Below are 27,630 nucleotides of genomic sequence, written 5' to 3' on the forward strand. Positions count from 1 at the left end.
TATCTTCAAATAAAAAGATTACATCTCCACCCCTTCCATCTCAAGCCTCTCTTCTCACAAATAAACAGTTGTTGTACCTGGAAGTTACTACCAGTCGAGAAGGTTTGAGTGGGCTCTCATGTTGCCAACAAGCACACAGTTGAAGAGATTTCACATTGCATTACTGGCCTTAGTGCTGTTCAGTATTGATGAGGTGAATGAAGAATCAACTCAGCACATCATGAGTTGAATAGCAAGCTGAGTACATGCTTCCTCTTTGTGGTCCTTTTCTAATCATTCAAAGGAAAATCAGGAGGGAAGGTTACTGACAAGGGTGAAAGGTGATGTCAGGAACTAGATAGTCTGGAAGGTCTATTTGCAGAATTGCACAAGGACAAGAGACTCGGTCATTTCATCCTGACTTTTGAACTTTACTTGCTTCTGTACAAAATGTATATGCAATCTGACTGACAGAAAACCCCAAGCTTCTTAATTTGAACAGGCAGGCAGTAGAAGGGCATGAAAAATATTTGGGTTGCCAAAATTGTCATTACTTAGTTAAATCCTGCTTTAGAAAGTATCTATGTGGATTCAATAACACATTTTAACAGAATGAATGGCTAGATGAAAGCTTATATGCACAGGCATAAATAACCTCCAATATTCATCAAAGATGGTACTTTTGTTTTTTTCAGTCCTCAAGGGACACAGAAAGCATGGCCAGTCACACATGATATCAAGACAGTAAATCTGAATTTTTAAAATCCCATTTTAATCATGGCTGGTATTTCCTTTATCTTTTCCATCTAAACCTATTAAACATGCTAACCAATAGTAATTTATCACTGAATATTGGCAGCACTCTGGAGGCTACAGAATTTGAGTTTCCAGGTTGCCTGTATATTTCATATTAAGGAAGACTGAAATTGAAAGTTAAAACAAGCCATTCCAGATGTGATCAATGCTGATTCAGTATTCTGGATGATCCTCAAGTAGCAATGAAAGTATCTGCATTATTTCTATGCATTCATCATTATGTTGCATCTAACTATGAAACTCAGAACAATTGACACATATTGAGTTGCTTCTTAGTCAAAACGTATCTTGTTCATCAGTTGCGGGAGAGATAGCCAGTGATAATATCTGGCTTTTTGCTCTAATCAACTGTAGTGTAGCACAATCTCTTTAACATCTGTTATGTATTGTTTTCTGGTTTGGAAATTAGTGTTCAGAGGTGTCATACTTATTTGTTTTGATCTGAAGGAATGAATATTGCGACCCTTAGTGGCATTTAATTAATGTAATGACTCATTCCCTGGGAAATCTGTATATGAAAGAGTGTTTGCATTATTATTATTGTATTGTTATTATTTAAATTTAATTTAGCCAATTTGAATGTGAGATATTCATAATTCTTGAATCACAGCCTCATTAATGCTTCCAAAGTGGGGACATTACTCATCATCAATAACAATTGTTCATCTGTTTGTAAAGTTAATAAAGCTAGTGTGGAATAATCTTATAAACCAATAAGGCTTTTTGTAATAGTTTCAAAAAAGGGTTATGCTTGTCCTTTAATGGCATGGAAAAAACAAGCAAGGCTGAAACAAAAATAAATTAAATTTAAATAATTACACTTACCTTGAATTACGTACACAGTTCTTATAATTAATACACTTGTAGTTTCACCCTTATGTCAAATCTTGAATTACAATTTAATAATAATTGTTTGTAGCAATATCTAAGTCTTTCAGGAATTTCATATGAGTGATTTATCAAACAAAAATATAAGTTGCATAGATTTGTAGAAAACAATGGCTTTGTTATTGTACTATGAAACATAGATATAATCCTGTACCTTGTCATAAGAATAGAGTATAAATTTTCCAGCTTTAATAATTGATTCTAGAATATTAACTAAGCAACACATATAAGAATAGATGTTATCAGTATTCTGACCGGACATAGAATTTGTGAAATCCAGTTGCATCTGCCAACCAAGAAGATGAACAGTGTTGGATAAAACAGATTCCTGCTCTTCCTTAATCTTCATTCTGATTCTGTTGCAAAAGAAAGTTCTTGTTTGCTTCGTTGCTTGCTTGCAACGAAGTTCTAGGAACCAAGGTAGTTGTATTAAAGTGTATGGTTATTGTTTACTGGTGCCTACAAAAGCTTTTAGTAAATTGAGCACATGATGAGAGTTCAAAGAAATGGGAATTTGGTTTTTGTTCTTGCAAAACCTTTTCCTGTAAAAATCCATGTATGCTTTGACACAATTAGTGAAAACAATTGAGTGTCTTTATCATTCCATCAAGAATCATTAAGAAAGTGGATTTAACCACTTTTTTTAATTTGCTTGCTATACCCAAGATGATATAAATGGAACATTTTCCTTGATTAAGCAAAGCATTTATTTCTCCAAAAAAGCTCAATTTCACTTAACTCTATATTCTATAAAAATGAGTTCAGGACTCAGAATCAGGAAAAGGGAGACAAGGAACAAGAGGCCTGAATTAACTTTTCCCAGACATCTACTTTGCCATGGACTTTGAACATGGGCTAAAATTCAAGATTTTATTCAAGGGGATTATATGTTAGCTAATTAGGCTGACTGATTTACTTTATTTGGAATTCCATGTGTACGATTTTTGTCTTCCTTTATTATTTTCTTATTACCCCCTTTCCAAGAAATGCTTGATATCTAGATACATTTTAACTTCTCATTAAGGACTTCAAATCTTTATTTTTAGATCAAGCATTTAATTCAACTCTCTGAATTGCCCAGGACTCTGATTTGAAGATTTGATTCAAATGAGGGACTTGTTCAGATCTCATTTCTTCTCATCATCTCTTGTTACTTTCTTAAGCAAGCTTTCCATCTCACTAGAGGAAGCTGGAGTTGCAAGGTAAAAGCAATAGCAATAACACTTAGACTTATATACTGCTTCACAGTGCTTTACAGCCCTTTCTAAGAGGTTTGCAGTGTCAGCATATTGCCCTCAACAATCTGGGTCTTCATTTTACCGACCTTGGAAGGATGGATGGCTGAGTCAACCTTGAGCTGGTGACATTCGAACTGCTAAATTGCAGGCAGCCCGCACACAGCAGTACTGCACTCTAACCACTGTACCACCACGGCTCACACAATTCTACAGGGCACATTCTTAACATTCCAATTTTAACATTGGAAACATTTTTTTGGAAGTCTATTTTCTTTTTACTACCACACAAATTTCTATTCTCTTTTATACAGTATATAGTTTTTCCCCAATCTGAGGTCCTCTAGATGCATTAAACAAGTATGCCGGTCTGGGCCACCATTTCTTTAGATACTTTACACACACTGAAGAAGGGCTAATATTTTACCAAATGTATCTGTGTATATGTATGTATGTATCTGTGCATGTGTAACCATATTTGAATATGTAATGCATATGTTATTCATTATTCATAGCACATTGTCACCCAATTCACAAAAATGTGTTTGTATACCAACCATTAAAAACTCCAAAGCAATCTAAAAACAATGAAAAATACATAAAAAAGGCATATAAAGTGAATAAAGTAAAAAAAAGAGGGAGAACAAACATAGTAAAAAAAGAGGGAGAACAAACATCACAATTTCATACAGCTGGCAGGCTATCCTTGGGATCCCCAAGGCTAATAAGAAACTCATGTTTTAAGATTAATGCAAGATTAATAGGTGAGACAAATCTCACCTTGGGAAGAGAATGATAATCCAGAAGGCATAATTACAGCAGAAAAGATACTGCTAGGTTTCACCAGATGGAGCTCCTTTGGAGAAAGGACCTCTCCTGATGAGACACACACATACAAACAGACATACTGAATTGATATATGAGTGTGTGCACATAAACTTTCCTATATATATCAGATCCTGTTGGCTCATCCTTTGAGAGAACTTAGTGCAGACTGACATGACCAGAAAAACAGGAGTAATGGGTTCTTTGGATTTCCTACTGGCTTCCCAATTGATTTTGCTTTATTTTTTGCTTGTAGAAAGCTGGCAGGAAGCATTGGAAATCATGATCACGTGATTGCAGGTATACAGCAACAATCAAAACTTTGTGACCAAAAGTGCTATGCACATTCTGGAAATTTCAATTCCACAGAAATAATGGGATGTGAAGTACCTGGATTAAAAAAATAGTTGTGGTATAATGCATGTTTGGATTAGCCAGAGGACAGATAGGAGAATTGATATATGAGTGTGTGCATATAAACTTTCCTATATATTCATGTGTGTATATTTTGTAGCTAGATTTTTACCTCACATGACTACCTGGAACAAGTTCCTGAAATTTTGGTGGCAAGATTTTTCAGAAGTGGTTTGCTACTGCCTCCTTCCTAAATTGAGAATCACTAATCCAGGGTCAACCAGATGACTTTGTTCCTAAAGTGGAACTAGACCTCATGGTTTCCCGGCTTCTAGGCTGATGCCTGAACCAAACTGGCTGCATTGTGTATTGAGGTCATAGATCCCAACTTAACTGGCAACGACCCTCTTGGCTGGAATTCTTGAGATTATAGGAACAAGTTATACAGCTCACACAGAAATCCTAACTAATAAACATTTTATAAAAGCAAATTAGAAATGGTCAAATATTTGCTGTCACGTTTTTCCTTGCACAGAATTGCAAAGCCATGCAGGTTGCCTGTTATTTTTTTTTCACTTCATACTTAAGTGGCTAAAAAGCACCACCTTGTGGCAATCTCAAAATCTTATTTTGCTTCTATATTGCTGTGTATAAAATATTATTTAATGATATTTTATTTAAAATTGGTTCATACTATACTTTATTCTTTTTGTAGTCATTTCAAATTTAGTTTTGTTTCCAGGTAGATATTTGTTCTGTATTTTGCTGGTTTGAGGAACTGTTTGAAAATAAATTCTACTTGGTATTTGCTAGGATCATAAAGCTATTTCAAAATATAGTGTATAAAGTCTCATCCCTCCTTTTAAAAGAATATTTTTTTTACATTTCCTCATATAATGTGATTATATATGTAGAACTGCCATTTAACAGATCATTGTAGAATTTTCAGAAGTTATGTTTCTTCTTTACAATTAAAAATGCCATTATCTGCAGTATTTTTTTTAAAATTGAAAATGGAATAATATTCCAATGTCTTCAGATGGTCATGATTGTAAAATTATATTTTATTCAATTTCTCCATTCATAGTACTGTTGTAAAGTTTAGGATTCCCACACTGTTTCTTTGCAGGAGAGGATGAAAATTTTAAAGAGTCAGTTGAAACCACATGCTGCAAGTTTCTGGGTTCTCATCCCAGCAGAGGTTAATAATGATACCAAGAAAAATCATGCTGGGGTTGTCTATTCCAGCTTCTTTCAACTTCCTGCCTTTCAGGAGGCTACAATAGTTCTGAGTTGTGTGACTTTTATGATTCCAATAACAGCATATGCGAAAAATAAAAATCACCTGGCCTTCAGAACACACATTCTTACTTAGACAAAGAAATGAGAGACAAAAAAAACAAACAAAAACTGCTGCCCCCCCAAATATCTCCAGATATTTTATAGGACTAGGAGCCCTTTTACTTTGTACTCCACTATCTCATTTTACTTATGGCATAACAAATATTCATAGAAAAGTTCTGATGATACAAATATAGCTTTAATCTTTCATATAAATATAATGTCTCTGCAGTTGCATGGGTATACAAAGATAAGTTAGAACAGTTTATGCAATACTTTGTATACATTTTGTATTAATATTATAATCCAAACATTACTTCACCATGAAAATTGCTAAATCCATTCAATTTTTTATTTTGTGATGGGATGAAACCAGGAATCTACCAGATAAGCAAATGACTTGTAATTTTTCACCTTTCCTTTCATTAGAAATATTCCAAAAATTAAATATCTCTGTACCTAATTTTACATTAGGAGAAAAAGCAAACATAGTAGAAAGGTAGATGATATCTATCTTCCTTTCTTCAGAAACACTGTCTGATGTTTTAAGTTTTAAGAATTTATAATTATTATTTATAAATATTCACTTACAGACAGAGCTCTGTGACTGAAAAGTATTAGACTCTCTTTAGGGTATAGTCATGTTCTTATTTTCTTTCTCCTTTTCCACCCGCCAAAAAAAGATAATTTTTCATATACATAAGACATTTGGTATTTCATGTAACCCCACAAGAATTTTTGATTTACACTACAGTATTTAAAGGAAAACCAACAAATATTTTACACTCATTTGCACTATTTCAAGTATAGCCACTAAACATTTTCCAAACATTTCTAAGTGCAGTTTGATTCCCCCTCCAGTTTTTTCAGTTCAGCAATTTTGAAAAATCTAGTTATGCTTAAAATTTGTGGGTAAGAATACCTCATGATTCCTTGCGAAATATTGTTTTGAGCAATTTTTTGTAACATTGACCTCAGTATGGAAAAGGCATATTAAGAATGGAAGAAAATAGAATCAAGAAAAAGTTTTATTTCTTTGACTTTCAATTTAGAAACATATAAAGGCTGGCTTATTCACTATTACTCCTTTGGGAGTTCTATATGCTTTGCTTTAGGGGGAAAAACCCTTTTCTTATTGCAAATATCATTTGCAAAGTCTCAGGAAAAACATTGCATGTTTCTTCAGACATGGTGCCATCAAGTGGCAATAGCCAGCAACTTTTCAGTTTCAAATATATTTTCTAGAGCTACTCAAATTAAGTTGTAATTTATGGGCCAGCCTGACCACATTGAACGGTCCACATTTTAAGAAGAATAGGGTCCAGAAAAATATCTGCAAAACGTAATGTTCAGACTCAGCCTGACTTATTCAAGCCAGAGGATATCTCATTCCTTAACTTTTCATGAATGGAGATTTGTCAGGATAGCCAAAAGTCCAGTTAGCAGAGGACCATTTGTTTGCTTGCTGAATAGTCAGATTAGCATCTTCTTGGGCATCTTAAGAGCTGAGGTGGCACAGTGGTTAAATGCAGCACTGCAGGCTACTTCAGCTGACTGCAGTTCTGCAGTTCGGCTGTTCAAATTTCACTGGCTCAAGGTTGACTCAGCCTTCCATCCTTCCGAGGTGGGTAAAATGAGGATTGTTGCTGGGGGCAATATGCTGACTCTGTAAACCGCTTAGAGGGCTGAAAGCCCTATGAAGCGGTATATAAGTCTAACTGCTATTGTTATTGGGCTTTTGTAGATAATCCAGCTCTCATTCTCATTCATTTCTTATCATGGAGGATTTATGCATCATTGGAAACCAATGTAACTGTAAGTCATTCCTATTAGTAGTGGTTTAGGAGAACAATACTTAAGAAAGGTGGTTCATCCTTTCTTTTGCTTGAACAAGCATACTGCATTTCTGTATGTTTATAAAACATATATAAAATTTAATTTTTAAAATTTATATGACTGTTCATCTTAAATGGATAATCCTGTGTACCTCACAACAAATCCTAGAAAATACATTTTTAAAAAAATCTATAAGCAACCATAATACATCAACCAAAGTAGCATAATAAAACTGCCAAAAGAACTGCACCTACAGTATATTAGGAGGTCCAACAAACATTTCAGCCAGTTTCTGGTGGAAGAGCTAGGCCTTCAAACCTTCTAGAAGGCTAAGAAGGTTGGGGCTTTCTGAATCAGGGAGTAGTTGTTGTAATGGAAGATTCTAGAACAGAGAAGGCCCATCTTGTAGGCCCAGGGCGACCTCGATTGTGCTCACCTTGTCAGAACTGGTGGGATAGGCTATCCTTGGGAAGTTATATTCCTACAAATAACCTTTCCCTGTACCATAAAATTCTTTAAAGATGAAAACTAGCACTTTGGATTGTACCTAAAAAAATATGGGCAGGCAATGAAATCTGGGCAACAGTAATGTAATTTGGGCAAACCTTGGGATATCCAAAATAGTACAGAGTGCTGCATTCTGGGCTTATTGAAGCTTGAGTGTTTTTCAAGGGCAGCCCTATGTAGAGTGAATAGCATTAATCCAACTGGGAAATGAGTATGAGATGAATATAGCATATCCCACTCTTCCTCCTAATGCTGAAGATAGCAATTACAACATTCCCATCTTTATTTATCTTCACAACAACCATCTTGTGTTTTAGATTAGACTTTTGGAGCCAGGGGTGGCCTAAAGTCCCTATGAGCTCTCATGACTGAGGATGGACCTGAATCTGGATCCTTTCAGTCCTATTGCTTAATTTTTATTCTTAAGTGGTTATTATTAATTTCCAATATTTTAAGTTGAGGTTCATGAATCATGGTTCATGATATTGTCAACCCTTCAAGATAGGAAAGTTATGAAAGAAGAGCAATAGGGATTCCAAGAATGCTCAGTATTGTTGCAGAGTAGAATAACAGAATCTTGAAAGCCACTCAGTTTTTTTTCTCCCACTCAGTTTTTTTCTCCCTGTCGCATCTTGGATCAAACAAAATGGAGAAAGGGTGTATTTTGGTTTTCATTTTCTGAAAACTTTTTTTTCTTCTGCCTTAATGATTTAATGTGATCCTACCTAAATATAATATAAAAATACTTTGAAAATGCTAAAAGTATTTCAGAATTAAATAAGTATATCTGTGAAATAATATAGATCTGACCTTGGGATAGGGAAAGAGTACAATAAATCATTAAAGAAGAAAAAGGTTTTCAGAAAACGAAAACCAAAATACTGTACATTGATTGCACTTCAATGTGCAGTAATTCTGAAGTGCAGACTACTTATTTAATTCTGAAATACTTTTAGCATTTTCAATGTGATGCTACCTAAATACTTTGAAAATGCTAAAAGTATTTCAGAATTAAATAAGTAGTTTGCACTTAAGACATTGAAATGCAATCAAGCTAAGAATGAAACTGAAGGCTGATGGGATACAAAATGTTTGAAGCCTTTTCATTTCATTTACTTTTATAGCTATTCACAAACTTATCAAAAATAGAAAAAAGTTGGACCCATCACAGTACTAGAAAGGAAAAATTGCCTAATTGCATAAACAATTCAGATTTTTTTCAGAAACATTATGTATCACAGTACAATATAGCAAAAGCCTCTTTCCCATTAAGTAGATCACAACAATTACACCTCTTTCCCTCTTGTAGTCACTTAAATTCACTTAGAGCATCAGTGAAAGGTGTACTGTAAATTTCATTACAGCCCACAAATGAGGCTATGATGCCATGGCTGCTTTTTGATTCAGCCTTACATCTATTGCTGCATGTATATACTGTGCTAAGATTTGTTTTGTTTTAATAATATAATGCTAAATCATATCCTATGGTCCATGAAGGCTGGGTTCACATACTACACTAAGTCAGACCCAAGTGCACAACACTATAGTTGTGCATGATCTAAGAATCGGCTTGTGTATTCTGGAGAAAATTTAATTTATAATATCATGTCAAGATTTACTTTAAACAGAAGAACAAATCTAGGAGCACTAGAAAAACTCATGTTAATTAAATGTTTGCTCTGAAACTATGTACAGAACCTAGAACCTTGAACGTGATACTTTTGGTATTTGGTATTTTTTGTTCTTTCTTTGTGATTAGTAAATTTAATCTAATTTCTCTGTCATGGAATCTTCTTCTATCAACTGGGTTCTGTACTCATCTAACTGTGGGAATCACCAGGCCGCAGCCTTTGTGGTGCTGGAAGTCAAGATACTGGTGCCCCGCAATCCAGTGGAACTCCCACTAACTTTCACCCCCTGTGGCTTCTTTATCTTAGTTTCAGGTTCCAAGTGCTGGCTGATTTCCTCGAAGGAAGAAATCTCCAAATCACTGTCCTCTTCACAGGCAAACTACATCAGGAAGAAAAGAGAAGACAAAGAGAGAACAAATGATGGAATCCTGTAGAGATTGGATGCACCAAGAAATGCATGAATGATTTGATCCTTGTGAATAAAAATATATGATTTGCAATTACCCATCAGATTTTATGTTTCACTGAATTTTATAAAACATAGATTTGGAAACATATGCATTTAAACAGAAATTTTCACTGAGCATTTGTAAAAACTTGTTAAAATATATTTTAATATTTATTTCTAAATACTATTTCTAAGGATGTTTTAATGCTGTTAGACATTGCACACGAATGTCTAAATAAGAATGGCTTATCAATGAATTCATACAACGTTCACCAATTTAGGCAGGCTTTCATACAGGGGTGGATAACTTTTAGCTCCAAGTCTGTTTCTTGAAGCATTTCAAAATTTAACAAGTTTTCCAGGATGTTGAGGTGGGAAATAAACTGCATTTTAAGCCTACAGGCCTAACACAATGTAAAAAACAAAGTCCTTTCCCCAGTCCCTGGATGAAAACTACTGACCAACGTTAATGGTTGCTGTGGCCCTACCATTTCTCTGCCTCATGTTGTTTCTAGCCCTTGAGGTAAAAACTAAAAATAACTGTTGTCTCTAGCTATTAAAAATATCCACTTTTGATTAAATGATTACATGCTAGTAACTCATTGCTAACTTTTAACTATCATCTCCATGTCTACTTTGCCTTGCATATTCACAAATTATTTGCAGCAGTCCTTCTCTTTCTGATGCTCTCTATCTATGCTGGCAATCTAAGGAGTCCTAGAAATCCATAAATTGTATTTCCAGTGTTGTGGAGGGCACTAGATATTTGCTAGGTGGTGTATGTGTGTTTATAAATAATAATGTCACAGAAAAACAAATATGGATTCTAGAAACATATTAAATTCAATATACCGAACATTATTATACATTATAAATAACGTTATCAACATTATACTCAAAGCTTTAATACCTGAGAATTTATAAAGTAGGGCTACCAGATCCATCTTACAAAAGTCTAGACAATTACTACATGATATCCAAATATCTTCTGTATTTCCTTTCTGCAGATGTTGGCCATCTGATTTTTTTTGCTCCTAAAATGTGGTAGATCTCATAATCTTTAGGCAATTTAACCAAAATTATGGATTAACCCAATGAACATTCTTTTCATTGACAACATATTGACTAATCTTGAAGTATTCGCTATCTTGATCTTTCTACTTTTTGTAAATAATCTTAAATCTATTTACTACCATGGCTTGCAGAATACAATGTAACTTTCTTAGAAATGTGCAGACTAGTGAATCAGTTATGAAGAAGAGCTGTACTGTTAGGAAGCAAAATTAAGAGATTACTACCTACTACCTTCTTGTGTTTTGAAAATAACACCAATACCTGAAGCTTTTTTGTGGGATGATTGGTTTTAGCATCTTCTTTGCTTTGTACGGCAAAGAGCTTCACGCCACCTGGAGGCTTCTTTGCAGGCATGTTCAGTTTCTTCTCCAGATTTTTAGCCATTGACTGCACTAGTGTTTCTAAGTGAAGCAAGGAGTCAGTTAGGCTCAGAATTATTGTTGACGTCATCATACTAACCAGCCTTTCAGCATATTGCTAGGCCTCATACGAAATGGTTACTTTATGTTATTTAGCCTAAACAACTATTAACTCATGTCTTCTTACTGAATTTTATAAAAATAATCATGTATGTTTTACAGCTTTGTAGTATAGCAACACACCCTGGCAAATCCCCATAGTAGTATTTAATTCACTTAGAATTCATTTACTAAACATTGGTATTAAAATAGCAACAACCAAAATTCAGTTGTCTGTCATTTAAGCCCATAAAAATGTAAAACATGGTAACTGTTGTCCCAGTTCATAGTAATCATTTGATTACTGAAGTAGTGGATAGACATCTTAGTATTTGGATTGCTCTTTTTTTTACTTCTTTGACACTGAAACTTGTATACATTAAGACAGTAATAAACCCAATTAAATGATAGTCACCTGAATGAATTCCTGCTGCAACTGAAGAACTTTTTCCTATACCAAGTTTCTCTTTAGAAAAGTCTGTGTCAGATGAATCCCACTCACTCTCGTCCACCTGTGCTGCTCTGGGGACAGGTTTGCTCTGCTTTGGTTCTGTCTTGAGGGATGTGTGTTTTGGAGAGCTCATGTTTGTTTCTTCCTCTGACTCTTCAGTCTCAGAGCTGAAAGGTGAAGTACTAAAGGAGAGAAACACAACAGAAGGAAAAATTGGAAAAGAGTAAACATTATGAACCATTTTATATTGTATCTTACTGTATTTTATCTTGTTTCATTATGTTGTGACCTGCCCAGAATCAATCTAGGGTCAGGAAGTGAATAAAACCCATAAACAATTATTATAGAGACCTTGCTTTGTGAGAAAGTTTTGCAACTTTCCTAATAGAATCCGAACTACTTTCAGAGTAGTCAAGCTAGGGAATACACATCAATGACCTATTTGTAAAAAAATATGTCCCACCTTTCTTTCAAAGGTAAACTCCAACAGTTTACAAACAAACACCAAAATACCTTACAAAAAATCAGTGTGGAGCTTGTAGGGGTGGAGCTTGTAGGGGTGAAGGCAGGTGGTGTCCATCCTAATGTGAAGAGGTGACTTGGTAATTCTTGCTAAAACATTTATCTGCCGAGGAATACCATGTCTGGCATCCTTCTCATAAGTGTGTGAAAGATACTTACCTGATACGCCTCTTTTCATAGTGGGGGAGGAGTATCCAGGATGGGTTGACCTTGTCCTCTCATTGATTGGACTGAGTCAGATAAGCTCTTTGGGCCACACCCTGCTCACCAGGTACCACCCAGTTATCGGCGAAGAACCTTATCTGACTCGCTGTGTCATCCACTCCAGACGTTATCTGTTTCAACCTTTATTTATTTCTTCAACAGAACAGCTCAACCATCAAACATAATGCTCATGTTACATACTCCTCATGATACTCCTCCCCCAATATGAGAAGAGGCGTATCAGGTAAGGACCAACGCCTTTTCTCCATAGTGAGGGGAGGAGTATCCAGGATGGGATGTACCAAAGCTTACACGTCCCTGGGGGCTTGGAGCTGCAGCCTGCTTCTTTGACCCCCTTGGAGGAGACGTGCTTTCTTTTTGCCTTTGCCTTGCCTCCTCTTCCCTTAGCAGCCTCTGTAGCAGTCTCTGACTTGTTTAGCTGCTCCTCTGCTCTTCCGGTGGGGATGCTGGCTGCTGGGCTGGAGGTTGAGTCCTGCCAGCATCCTCTGTGCTGCTGGGCGCCGCTATCTTGGATCACGTGGTTCCAAAATGGCCGCAGGCTCCAAATTCAAAAAGGTCCTCTCCCTGGGAACACGTGGAAGCAGCTTGTGCCTTTGGGGCTGCCGTGCAGCTTCTGCTGCTGGTGGAAAGCTCTTCTCTCACTTCCTCTGCTCTCTTCCAAACTTTGTGAGCTACTGAGGGCCACTATCTCTCTCAGGCACTCCACTGTGTTTAAAAACGCCCCACTCGACCCCCTGGGGGGGACAGGCAGCAGAGCGCTCCAGCACCAGCTGAGCCTCTCCGATGTGACTGCTTTCTTGGGACTTCCAGGGGAGCATCCCCTCACCCGCAGTCTCGAATAGTGCCCTAGGTCTCTCTTTATGACCTGGGTTGCGCGTTGCCCTGAAGGGCTTGCTGTGTGTGCTCTCTTTCTCTCTTCCAGGCCAGGGAATCAGCCAAGAGCCAGTTACTCACTCAGGCAGGGAGGCAGCAAATGCAATCCGGTGAGTTCAGTCCTTTCTTTAAAATATTCCAGGAGCTTGGGATGATCACAGCCACCCGTTGAGGGGCTGAGTCGATAACTGGGTGGTACCTGCTGACTATGGCATGGCCCAAAGAGCTTATCTGACTCAGCCTAATCAATGAGAGGACAAGGTCAACCCATCCTGGCTACTCCTCCCCTCACTAAGGAGAAGGCCATAACAACCTGTACAGTTTCTGGCAATTACATGCTAAAATTGCAACTGTATGGTTACTTAGCACGGAGGCATTTGATTAGACAATTCACCCTCCTCCTTTTCTTGGCAGTTAGACCAATACAACCATTTAAAAAACTATTTTAAAAGAAAAGAGACATGCAGAGATATTACTGAATTTAAATATTTAAATGCAAAATAGTTGATGAAAAAGGATAAATTACAAAAGCTATACTGCAAATCAGGCAGACCACAAGAAGGCTACAAAACAGAAGAAAAATAGACTGTTTGGGGAGATGCTGAAGCAGTTTTTTCTTCTTACAGATCATAAAAACCTCTAATAATGTGAAGGGCTAAGATTGGAATTACCCAGAATTCCCTAACTTGCACAGAAAAATACAGAATTTCAATTTGAGTAGGTAACACACACAAAAAAGGAAAAAAGGTAAAGCAAATTTATATTGTTTCCAAACTAGTATTTTTTTTCATAGCAAAAATTCCTCTGCTTTTTTTAGTGAAACTTTCTCCAGGGCTCTGTAAAGATTCTATTTTAATGAGAAGCTGATTAAGAGCTATGTTAAATTATTCTCTTTTCCAGCCTCCATTTATAAACTTACTTCATTTTTAAAAAGAAATTTTAAACTTTTGTTATTTCTAGCAGAGAAGAGAAATGCAGCATTCTCAAACTGTACACAACAAAGAGTCATAGTGCATTCCTGAATGTGGAATTTATGTCTGCATTTGTCTGTCAAATGAGCTGAACTGTGACTATCAAAGTTTTTATAAGCTTTTTCACTGATTATTTTCCACATTTGCAATTACTACAGTAGGTAAGCTTCCTAAATGTCATGCAAATGAATGGGCAACTATATTCAATAAATAAATAATTGACTTTAATTATAAGAAGATTGAGCACAGGTTAAACATCAAATCAGGAAAATACAATTATAATCCAGAACCTACCTGAGGAAGTGGACAGCAGATTGTTGAAGAGAAGGTGAACTGCTTCTAATTAGAGTTGGAGATGGTACCTTTGGAATCTCTACTGAACCAGTCATGGAACCAACTTTGCTCCGAGGAGCTGGCTTGGGTGTCTCTAGGGCATAATATGGTACTTCTACTGGGTGTGTTCTAATCTTCAAAGGTGTAACCTGGAGTGGAGAATGCTGGCCTCTTTGGGTTTTTTCTGAAGAAAAAGATTGAAAACGTTTCATAAAAAAACCAATTCACTCTTAAAGATTCCCACATCAAAACAATTACAGCTGAACCACTGAGCATTTCACAGCATTTTTCAAAATGCAAGGTTTATATCTCCTTTGCTTTGTGAATAACCTCTAATAGCATTAATGCAAGTACAAAAGCAGGATTTGCAGTTCTAACATGACAAAAGTTTTATGTTTGCCCCAGAAACCAAATGAAGCAAGAAGCCTAAGTAAAAATCCTCTTAGTGACTTGGCTTCAATTATCCAGCTGACTCAAACATGACACAGAAATTGTTTTGATCTATTTGCCTCTTACATGTTCATAACTGAGTCACTGATGGATCCTGAATACAGCAAGTAATCTCACAACAAGTATTAACCCACTAGTAAAAATGAATTATCTATTCTTTCCTTTTCATACACTTGATCCACAGATTTAATACTAAAGCCAGAATCTCAGGTTCTTCAACTGCAGACACATGGATACATACACAAATCTTTTGTGACTGCATATGGCTCACTCATGTTGTAGAAAAGGGTCCTGGATTAAATGAATTTAAATGTCAATTTAAATTTAAATCCCAATCTTCATTAAAGACTACAACCCATCTTTTAAGCATGATTTTATAATAGACAGTTATAAAAAGAATATTTATTCTAGTAAAAAAAATGCACACACTACCATACATAAATACATTAAAGTATACTTTTTCCTGAATTATCAATATTAAGAGCTGTGGGAAACAGCACTGACCAAACAATCACCATGACAAGAACCTTGAAAAAGTCTTTAGTGAAGGATTTACTCTCATCTAGATCTTTATGATAATTTTCACTTTTGTACAATTAGTATCTTTATAGCATTTTGCTTGTATTATATACCATGTTTTCCTGAAAATAAGACAGGGTCTTATTTTATTTTGACCCCCTCAAAATAAGTGCTTGGCCTTATTTTCAGGAAGGTCTTTTTATTATTGAGGTGCAGGAGGAGGAGAGAGTGGTCCCTGAATGGCTGCTGCTGTGTTGCAATATTTTTAGGGAGAGCTTATTTTCAGGGGATGGCTTATTTTAGTGCATGTGCACAAAAGCCCGATTGGGTTTATTATCCAAGGAAGTCTTATTTTCAGGGAAACAGGGTAGATGTTTGGTATAGGTTTATCCTTCTTAACATTTAAGCTGCCCAGACTTACCCTGTAGTAAGATGGGTGGTAAACAAATTTAATAAAATTTTTAAAAAATAGTTAAGTAACACTTTATTAATTAGTTTTATTGATACAAGTAACCTTTTGTACAAAAAATACTGAATATGGTTAAAATTTAGGATATCTCAAGATTATAAATGTTATTTTGTATATCTCTCAATTATTGCTCTGTGTCATTTTTATTTTGTTTTGTTCTTAATTATTAGGACTGAATAATAGAAGAAAAGGAGAAAAACATTTTTTGGAATGCAATGGAGTCTTACATAGTACCAATCAACAACTTGTGTTATTAGTTGAATATTTCCCTTCCTCATTCTGCTTTTAGGAATTTTATTCACATTATTTGGTTTATACTTATGGTTTTACATTTCAAAAAGTAACAACATATGGCATGTGGCCTATGGAAACTAAGCAGGGTCAGGTTAGTTAGTACTTGGATAAGAGAATTTGAGGGAATGGCCAGCCTAAAAGCTAGATTCAAAAATCAAAAACATCATGGAAGAAGGTCATGGGAATCCACTTCCACATTCCTGTCAAGAAAATCACACAAAATACATCTATAAAGTCACTGAAACCTATGTTGCAGATTGTACTGAACCCATGCAGTAGCATGTATGTGCTATGCTAATAAACTTTGCTGCTTTCATAATCTGAATGATTAAAGTCTATACAAAGAATACCTATGGGATCATATATTCCATCTGTTGTAAAAGTAGCCATGCTATTTTTTTATTATGAGCAGGGTCTTTTCATCTACATACATAAACTTGAATTTACAAATTAGCCTTTAGATTAATTTCATCTTATCTTGAAAAAATTGTAAGAACAAAAATATATAACGCTAGAGTCAGGGAGCACAGCATCATTTAAGCATCAAATTTGTTAGTCTTTTTGTTGGTTTTACATAAAATGATAAAATATTAATAAAATAAAATAAATGTTATGTTTCTAAATAATATAACTGAGCATCTTACCAAAGATTTCAGAATATGGCAAGGACATATTCTCTTCATCCTTCTGAACCGCTTTCTTCTGAACTTCCTTTTCAAGTTTAGCTCTCAAGGTCAGCAGACCTGGAAATGTTTTAGCCTTCTGCTGTTGCTGTTTCTTAATCAAAGCTCTCAAATGTTTATAGGTTTGAGCTGGGATACCTTTTGTACCCTACAAAACAGAACAAATGTTTTTAATCAGCATAAATATGTGTGTGAGCCCTGCTCTCATCATTCATGCAGCAAATAAGTTCCTGACATCTCAACTTCTTCAAATTAAACAGGGAATTCCTCATGTAAATAATAGTAAGGGACATGATGGTTCATTGGCTAAGACGCTAAGCTTGTCAATCAGAAAGGTCAGCAGTTTGGTGGATCGAATCCCTAGTGCCGCGTAATGGAGTGAGCTCCCATTGTCCCAGCTTCTGCCAACCTAGCACTTTGAAAGCATGTAAAAATGCAAGTAGAAAAATAGGAGCCACCTTTGGTGGGAAGGTAACAGCATTCTGTGCACTTTCAGTGTTTAGTCATGCCGGCCACATGACCATGGAGATGCCTTTGGACAGTGCTGGCTCTTCAGCATTGAAACGGAGATGAGCACCCAATGGAGTTGGGAACAACTAGCACACATGTACAAGGGGAACATTTACCTTTACCTTTAAATATTGGGAGCCTCTATTTAGGTGAAAAACTTGGTTCAACTCCTTTGAAGAGTTGCTGCTGAATTAAAAAGGATGGAAAGAAGGAAGATTAAACTGCTGTACAACTCAGTGTTCCAATCTTAAATCCATTACAAAAGGAACATAATTATCATCTGATCTCCCAGGTAGATGAGCTATGTCTGGGGTCAACCAACTAATTATGAGAAAATATCTGGGAATGAAACAGAAAGAGGGATGCTCATGGAGAGTGGGAAGAAAGTTGAAATAGACTAAGTGGCTTATACAGAAGGACTTGTGGATGGACTCACTGGGAGGAAAAGAAGACGGCCAGCAAGTCAATGGGATTCAGGCAGTTTTGGCTGCCAAAACTATGCCGGTTTTAGATGTACTGAAGATGCTCCCAGAGTAGAGGGAAGATTACTGAAGATTAACAAGGATTATGTTTTGAGGAATCAGACTCTGAGCAGAATTTTGGAGAAAGAAGAGGATCTGAAGGTCATCATTTTACTAGCTATGAGAGGGTGCCAGCTGTTAATGAACAGCCATCTATTAATTCTAAAGAGAACCTGATATACTGTAACTATGCAATTTAAGACCACTGTTTTCTTTAAAAAACATTACTTTGCAATAGGAAAATAGTTAATTACCGACAGCAGACCATTAATGTCATAAAGTTTTTTTTATTATTATTACTGCAGTCTAACTTTTCTATGGCAGTTAAGTCAAAGGAAAAGAGAGGGTCTTTAAGACACATTATTTGCTTTAGATGCATGTCACTGATAAACTATCTAGCTATGAAAGTAAAAATGTGAGGCAATCCAGAAGTTTGTTTTAAATTTTGCAATATTACAGTTAAAGAGAAATAATAAATTAGTTCACAATATAGTTTTTGTTTATTGTGAATGACGGTTTGATCCTAAGTATTTCCACACTCCCTGCAACAGCTACACTGCATAAGCAAGAATGCATTTCTTCCAAATATATTTGTCTCATGGTTTCTTATTTCCTTGCGTTTTATTGGTTTGTTGCAATATACTGAGACAAAGAAGTCAAGAATGAATCTTAAAAGAATATTTTTTTAATTAGCACTTCCTGATTTTTGGAGGCAAAAGATAAAGTAGTTCCTTGGGCAAGCCATTTTCCTGAAAAAAAATGTTCAGAGGAGGAGGAGGAGGAGAGGAAGAGTAAGATTTTTTTTTGTGTGTGTTGGGGTGCTTTTCAATTTTCTGTCAAGCATGTGAATGTGTTGAACAGGTGTTCACAGATTATTTTATGTCACTTTTCGGTCAAATTAATACATATTGCAATACTCAGAATAGGATCCAGCTGAAATTCAAAGTAAGTCTAGTAGATAAAAAATGAAAAATGTTCCTTTTTTCTTCTCATAGCACTTACTCGTTTCACTCCCATGGTCTCCAGTTTATCTTCAAGTGTCTCTTCCAGAATTGGCCGGAATTGCTTCAACAAATTGGGATCTTTCCGCAGTGTTTCCAGAACTCTATTCTTCCTGTCCAAAGTATCCTCCAGTTCTGCAGAAACTGAAGCATGGTTAAAAATTTCAATTCTGGAATGTTTAACATTTATACCCTACCCCAAAACTGCCACTTAAACATTTATTTCAGGCAAACAAAAAACAGACTTCTTCATCTGACTTCAATTTAATCTGCTATTGAAGGAGATAGGTTACTCTAACTCCATTACTATCAATTTCTACACTGCCAACCTCTGGAATTAATTACGAAATTCTTCTAAAACCCAAAGTAAATGACTAGCCCCTCCTTCCCCCCTCTCTCTTCTCTCTCTCTCTCTCTCAGTAATAGTAATATTTAGCTTATAAGAACAGTGGCAGGTGTAATTTACAAAATATACCTTCTTCGCTGGATTCTTCTACCTCTTCTGTCTTGGGTACTTGTTGGATTTCTGGAAATTAAAAGCATTTTTTTAAAACATGTCTATATTCATATTTCAAAACACAATCACATTTTTGACATTATCAAGGCATTAACATGATGAGTTAGCCATTATTTTAATGGGAACTAAGTGTAACTTAATTTGGCTCCAGCCCAGCTCTCTTAAAAGGAAAGAGAAAGCAATTTGAAGCAAGTAGCACCATGAAACTATTCCATTAAGAAAACTGATAGGAAAAAATGGACCAAATGAAAAGTAGTATCACTGGGACTCCCTGCAAAACCCGTGAACCATCACTTTATATTATGATAAATATCTCATCTGGATGCATAAAGTGAACAGGGGGAGAGAGAGAAATAATAATATGTAAATGAACCTTAGGTTTTTGTACGGGTTTAAAAACATTACCATACTCCATTACAAGTTGTTCAGCAAACTTAAGCATGGTAATGAAATATATGTATATTGTTTTTCTCTCTTTCTCTTGCCTTCTCTTGTTGTCATGTGGAATTTCATATTTTACTAGACAACCTACAATCTGAAATATTTCATTTCAGAAATATTTCCTTATCTAAACAGAGAAACAGAGTGGGTGAGCAAAAACAATGGCTGACTTCCTGCGGGCTTCTCCAGTGACTTCTCTTATGAGATGCTGACAGGGAAGATTGGAAATTATGATTGTGTAATTGTAGGGCTGTAGCACCTCCAATTTTGCCAAATTCCAATTCGATGGGAGTAATGGGGACTACATTATGGATGCATTCTTTAAGTTAGCCTATTTCAAGTATGTTGATTCATAAATGATTGCCTTATGAGCAGTGGTGGGATTCAAATGATTTAACAACCAGTTCTCTGCCCTGATGACCGGCTGGGTGGTCATGTGACTGGGTGGTCATGGCCAACTTGTCTGGTCTCACCCTTAGGAAATTTCTCTTTAGTCCAATTCACAATAAAATAGCACAATAAAATAGCACTGTTTCAATATTTAGAATAAAATAGAATCGAATAACAGAGTTGGAAGTGACCTTGGCGGTCTTCTAGTCCAACCCCCTGCTTAGGTAAGAACCCTACACCACTTCAGACAAATGGTTATCCAACATCTTCTTAAAACTTCCATTATTAGAGCATTTACAACTTATGGAGACAAGTTGTTCCACTGATTAATTATTCTGTCACAAAATTTTGAAGAGCTCCTACAAAAATGGATGAGTCGATCTATTTTTCAAAGCACCAAAAGGCATGACAATAAACAATGTATAGAAACTAAGCAAAGACAGAAGCAACCTAGGACTAAGAAGAAATTTCCTAAGGGTAAGACCAATCAACCAATGGAATAGCTTGCTTCAGAAGTTCTGGATGCTCCATCACACACAAGAAACACAATTACAAGATAATCTGAAATCTTTACAGTCTAATACTGTAAACTAACTCTTAAATGATGAAAATGCAGGATCAAAATACATAAACATAGAAACAGCATTGCACCCTATTCCAAATTAATAACATCAATTCTGCTAATTAGAATGTGCATTTAAAAAGACATTAAGAACTCTGACATGAACACTCCTGCTCTATATTAACATTTTTGAAACTCCTTCCCTGGCCTAATGCTGTCAAGAACAAGGAGAGATTCAACCTAGAAATAAGAAGGAATTTTCTAACAGTGAGAACAATCAACCAATGGAACAGCGTGCCTTCAGAAGTTGTGGGAGCTTCATCACTGGAGGCTGGAGATTGGACTGCCATTTGTCAGAAACAGTATAGGGTCTCCTGCTTGGGTGGGGGTTGGACTAGATGATCTACAAGATCCCTTCCAACTCTTGTTAGTCTGTATGATCTGTAAATTTCTATTGTTTCTGTGCTGACTGCATTCCTGCAGTTTTGTTATCGCAACTAAGTATTCGCCTGTTAAATGGTTCTTGGCTGTCGGCCCGAACCGGAGCTATTAACTGACGGAAGAGAGAAGGAAAAACACACACACTTGCATTTTAAGCCTGCGTTTTAAAAGAGCTAGAATTTTTCTGCTGACAAAATGGCTAAGTGGTTATTTCTTCTTTTTCTTTTCCATTCCTTTGGTTAATTACAAATGAGCAGGAATTTCTGATGTGTGTGTGAGCTACTGGAAACGTTAGGCTGGCAGGCTGGCAGCCTTGACTATTTAGCCGGTCCACTTAGAACTCCATAAAGAGTTAACAAACGGCTCCTCCGAACTGGTGCCAACCAGTTGAATCCCACCATGACAGAGGCACCATTTCACCCAATTTAAGATTATAAACAGGATAATTTTACTAATATATAGATCTTCTTTCTGGATGTAGAAGCATGGCTATTGAAGAATTCTGTAGTTTTGTCAAAAGAGAAAGAAAATCCACTGTAATTATGGACAGTTATTCAATATAGGGATTGGTCATTACCTCTGGGTTTGCTGGAAGTCAGAAGCTTAATCTGAAAGGTAATATAAGTATGTAAAGTAAGTCAGCTATTATTTACAAGGTCTAATAAGTATTTAGCTGATATGATTGGTACATAATAACGTAAATCAATTTACAAAGTTACTACTCACATTTCGAAATAAAATGTGTTTCACCTGCTTCATACGCCTAATCTACTATCAAGAAAGGAGTGACATAGCAAGAGGAAGAACCTGCCTGGCACTTTACAATGGCCAGAAAAGGAGCAGTGAAAGAGAATTTTCTTTGATCTCTCCCAGATACAAGACTCAGTTACTACTTTGAAGACGAATTAAAAGAAAGCACATTTCGGCCTCTTTCCTTCAATCCAGGGATCAAAAAGCATGAAACATTATTCAGGCAGGAACTCAATCAAGGGAGGATCAACATGACCGCAAATGGATATTAATATCACCTTAAAGTTCAACATTTTATTCTGCCATTGCCTAATAATTTATTTTTTATCCTCATCTCCCCTTTAAGCCTATATGCCTGAGTTCATGACCAATCATTTATTTCTAATATATCAAGTCATTTTAGAGGTGTAAAGTAAGTAAAGGAAAACTACATTCTGGTGTAAATCATATATATTGTAGGATGCAAGTTTCTCACCAGCCCAGCAATTAGATTATCTGGATTACAGAGCTGTGCAACAAATTGGATTGAAAAGCAAATTGTGATTTGGAGCATGTGTAGTATACAGATAGGATCTGCAGGTATTGCGTTAAAATGGCTATATCTTTTTCAAGATTCAAGTTGTTACCTCCACAACTAATGCATAATCCATTTTATTTAAGGTATTGTCAACACCACACATGTTCCAAATCACATTTTGCCCTTTAATTCTGCATCATACTTAGCTCAATTGATTGTGTTTGGAATAAGGGGAACATTAAGACACACAGTTTCCATACAAAATATGAAATGGCAATATAGTCCAGAAATGCTGACTCATGGGAGTCTACTAAAAGTATAGTTTGACTCTCAGAATACAGGAGAGTTCTGGTTTGAAAACAAACACAAGATCATCTCTACATTGAAGAATTTAGACCTGACACCCTCCTCACCCAAAGGAAATCTCCAGCTGGGGATGGACTCTCCGTTACTCTAATGCTTCTGGGTGGGTTTTGATCTGGGTCATGTGGTAATGGGTGTGTGTGCGCGCGCGAGGGAGAGGGGGCCAGCATAAGCATCACAAATAGTATAAAGGTGGTGGGGAGCACAGAATCTTAGCTCTGACAATTTATTCATCACCTTAGTGCTTTGTTGGTCAGTTCGTGCCGTAGGAGATAAACTACGTTTCAAACCATACCTCTGTTTAGCTGTTATCCTTTCCCTTCGGAACCTGACAATATAAAGAACTTCTCAGAAGAATTGTATTCAGCTTACTGTTTTCTCCTGAGATTGGATAACACCAGCTTGTTCTCTGAGTTGTGTGATAAGGGAGGCAAATTGTTTCTTGTTGTATTCAGCCATTTTAGATTGGTCAGAAGACAAGGAAGCCCTCAGTTTTTCATTCTCATTCTTCAGCTGAGACAGAAAAATAACATGTGGGTGAAAGATTATTCCATCCAACTAAACACTTCATTAATAGAGGCAAATGGTTAAAAATGCAATTATGCAGACTGCAACTAAATGGATTTAGTTGTCTATGGTCTAATGTCTCTAGAATCTGATTTCACAATGAAGGCATGCAATCTCGATCGATCCACCCACCCACCCACCCACCCACCCACCCACTTACCTACCTATGGCAAAACGAAACCCATTTGAGTTGAATTATTCTGAATCTTATTGCTTAGTCATACTATAAAACAATAAAGCATTGCACTGAAATATAATTCAGATACAATTGTGGAGGGAATGGGATTATATCTGTAGATTTTGCTGTCCTTCAAGAACATGCAATGTAATGTATGTGCACCATCGACAGTATATTTAAAATATCTACACATACGATATCAAACATAGATAGATGGCTGGAGACCCTTCAGATTTCCTTTGTCCACTAGAATCCTCTTTATACCATGGTGGAGGGTGTACCATCAGTTAATCTCCTTGTCTATAAGGATGGTGAAGCTATTTTATTTCCTCTCCATGATAGTTCCTCCTGCCCCCTCTGCCCTAAATGAATAGACATGACTGGCATTAATTATAGAATACAATGTCCTCATTTTTCTACTAATATAAAAAACTGCAAAAACATTTGAGTGTACTCACTTTTTCTTTTTCTTTCTCATTCTCCTTCTGAAGTTTCCTAAGTTTCCACTCCCACTCGGTTTTCTGATAAATATTGGAAAAGGTACTCAGCCTCATTGACAATTATCTTGCCAATTATCTATCACAAGTTATTAGACTCTTAGCAAAAATGTCAGTCTTCACATTTTCTGATGCACCGGATTCAGAGTGCCAACTAATGATTTGGGAAATTGCATTTAGTCCTACAATGCCTTGTTTCACTGAGGAATCTGTAAACCCATTTAGTACACACCAGTATTTCCCAATCTGATGCTCTCCTGATATTCCCAGATACATAATTTGGGAATTTAGGATATAGTTAGGAACGCTTGAAGTCATGGTCAATGTACCTGGAGAACGTGGCACAACAAAACCACGAAGCCCTTATCCGCGGAGACATACCGTATATACTCGAGTATAGGCCGACCCGAATATAAGCCGAGGCACCTAATTTTACCACAAAAAAACTGGAAAAGTTATTGACTCGAGTATAAGCCTAGGGTGGGAAATGCAGCAGCTACCGGTAAATTTCAAAAATAAAAATAGATACCAATAATGTTTTTGAATATTTATTTCAAAGAAAAACAGTAAACTAGCGGTGTATTCAATGAAATACTTCACTCACCTCATGATGCTGATGTCCCGCTGTGATGATGATGTCCCGTGCAGCCGCGGGAGCGATGTCCCGCCTCCTATGACACACGGCACAGTGATTCCTATCATTGGATCACTGTACCAGAGGAGGTGGGACATCGCTATGTGGCTGCTTGCCATAACAAGGAGGAGGTGGGACATCGTTGCAGAGCGGCAGGAGGGGGAGGAAGGGGAATCATAAGACAGCCCTGCATTACATTAGAACGTGAGGAGGGGGGATGGTGCGGTGCGCGCTGCGCGGCAAACTGACACAGAGGGAGGGGAAACTCACAGGGGCACTGGGCCATTCACGAGTGTCACCCAGCGGCATGGCCCCGCCCCTTTTTCTCCTCCATTTCGGGCAAATTTTTCACTGACTCGAGTATAAGCCGAGGCGGCTTTTTTCAGCCCAAAAAGTGGGCTGAAAAACTAGGCTTATACTCGAGTATATACAGTAAGCGCGGCGCTAAAGCCGCGATGTCATCATCGCACATCATCACCGCCGCGACAACAGCGCGGCAACAGAAGGGCGCTTTAAAACGGCGCCGCAGCAGAAAGCCGATTTCAATTAAGGTAAGGATTAGGTTTACGATTATGTCATCGCGGTAGGGTCACATTTTTCCTTAGCGCTTCGAATGGCGCAAATTAGTCTTTGCGCTTATGTCTCCACGGATAAGGGCTTCGCTGATTTGTGGTGGAACCCCTGGAGAAAGGACTACTAGAGGATGATCCTATCATATTATTAAAAAATGAGTTTTGCAGGATTCATCTACATCTTTCTTTGTAACTATATATGTATATATGTGTGTGAGTGTGTGTGTGTTAGCCATTCCCTGCTCTAGGAGGCAGTGCTCATCTCCGTTTCAAAGCCAAAGAGCCAGTGCTGTCCGAAGACATCTCCTTGGTAATGTGGCTGGCATGACTAAATGCTCAAGGCGCATGGAACGCTGTTATCTTCCCACCAAAGGTGAATCGTATTTTTCTACTTGCATTTTTACATGCTTTCGAACTGCTAGGTTGGCAGAATGTGTGTGTGTGTGGGGGGGGTTAAATTGCACCTTGTATAATTACTGATTAAAAATTATTGTCTTAGAAAGATCAATATAAATAATCTGTTCTGAGCAATCTGTTCACTGTGGTCCTGATAATGTTCTTTAATGGTTATAGAGCTAAAATTAACTACTGAATACAAAGGGCTATAAACAAAATATATTAATTTTAAGTGATAAGTGAATCTATTAGTATACAATAGCTCAAAATCATCAAAATTATAATTCCCAGAAAAATAAGTCAGTATGCTCATGGCTGAGTTGATTGTGAACTCTTGGAGCTGTTGTCTCAATATGACTGACAGACAATTGAGACTGGAAAAGGCTACATTATTCCTTTAGGTTCCCCTACCTGTTGTTCAATCCTTGCCTTCATCCCATGTAATTCTTTCTGAGTCTTAGTCCACTGTTGTTTCTCTAAAGAATCATCATCTTGCAATGTCCCAAGATGTGAGGCTACTGTATTCTTGACTTGTAGTTCCTGAAGTTTCTGCAGAAGGAATATGTGATCTATGACAAAATGACACACTCTGTAGCTGCCATAAAAATCAAAAATATTTCTCTACGTAACATGCAACATCTTCCATTTGACACATATACTTACATACAGCACTCTAATTGAGGTAAGGGTATATGTCAGAGGGATCAGAATTCCCAATTGTATCTTACTTTAAATCTCTGATCAAGGTTTTATCCTGATTGGGAAAATACTGATCTAAATATTATCACAATCACTCATATGGCAACCTATTGTCTGCCATAGGAAGAAGTCTGGAGAATAATAGAGAAAAATATGATTGTAAGGCTTCTTGTGGTTGTTTTACTCTTTCTCACAGATCATAAAACTGCTCACTCTTCCTTCCCAATAACCCAACCACATGTGATAGAAAGAACAGGGGAGAACATGCACTTGAATGCCAATTCATGATGTAGAAAACTGAAACATAATCTTTGATATCAAATGCTTATTGCCTACAACTGTGATGACAAAACTATGGCATGCCACAGGTGCCACATGGAGCCATATTTAGTGGCATGCCAGTTGTCAGCTCCAGCACACATGTGCATGCTGGACAGGTGATTTTTCAACTTCTGCAGGCTTCAGCAAAGCCTCTGGAGGCTGGGAAGAGCAAAAAACAGCCCCAACAGGCCAACCAGAAGTTTGTTCCCAAACATCTGGTTGGGACCATTTTTCACCCTCCCCAGGCTTCAGCAAAGCCTCCGGAGACTGGAGAGGGCAAAAAAACTGGCCTCCTCCAGAGGCCCTCTGGAAACTGGAAATGGATTGTTTCCAAACTTCCGGTTGGGATGTTGGGACCATTTTTTTGTCCTCCCAAGCCTCTGGAGGCTTTCCTGAAGCCTAGTAAGGGTGAAAAACGGCCCCAAAGGGCCAACTGGAAGTTCGGAAATGATCCGTTTCTGGCTTTTGGAGGGTCTCGGGGGTTGGGGGAGGCTGTTTTCACCCTCCTCAGGTTTCAGAAAAGCCTCTGGTGCCTGGGGAGGGGTCACACGTGCATGCACAGGGGGGCAGG

At 37.0% G+C, this 27,630-nt stretch overlaps 1 protein-coding gene across 2 annotated transcripts in view; it reads right to left on the reverse strand.

Moving 5' to 3' along the window:
• Nucleotides 1–7,099: 7,099 nt before the first annotated feature.
• The window catches only part of DZIP1L (DAZ interacting zinc finger protein 1 like), a 34,285-nt gene continuing 13,754 nt past the window's right edge, over nt 7,100–27,630 (reverse strand). Inside the window, exons 6-16 of one of the 2 annotated variants that reach the window (XM_032225995.1) lie at nt 26,451–26,588; nt 24,399–24,461; nt 23,568–23,708; nt 22,143–22,173; nt 19,690–19,740; nt 19,216–19,349; nt 17,144–17,330; nt 14,729–14,951; nt 11,808–12,025; nt 11,196–11,335; nt 7,100–9,791 (exon numbers count right to left, since the gene is read on the reverse strand). In XM_032225995.1, the coding sequence (XP_032081886.1) occupies nt 9,615–9,791; nt 11,196–11,335; nt 11,808–12,025; nt 14,729–14,951; nt 17,144–17,330; nt 19,216–19,349; nt 19,690–19,740; nt 22,143–22,173; nt 23,568–23,708; nt 24,399–24,461; nt 26,451–26,588 (1,503 nt within the window). In that variant the 3' untranslated portion in view covers nt 7,100–9,614. Of the gene's footprint in view, nt 9,792–11,195; nt 11,336–11,807; nt 12,026–14,728; nt 14,952–17,143; nt 17,331–19,215; nt 19,359–19,689; nt 19,741–22,142; nt 22,174–23,567; nt 23,709–24,398; nt 24,462–26,450; nt 26,589–27,630 lie in introns of both variants that reach the window. The other variant, XM_032225994.1, reaches the window with a different exon arrangement.

This window comes from Thamnophis elegans, chromosome 10 (genome assembly GCF_009769535.1).
Source record: "Thamnophis elegans isolate rThaEle1 chromosome 10, rThaEle1.pri, whole genome shotgun sequence".
In the NCBI taxonomy this organism is placed as follows: Eukaryota; Metazoa; Chordata; class Lepidosauria; order Squamata; family Colubridae; genus Thamnophis; species Thamnophis elegans.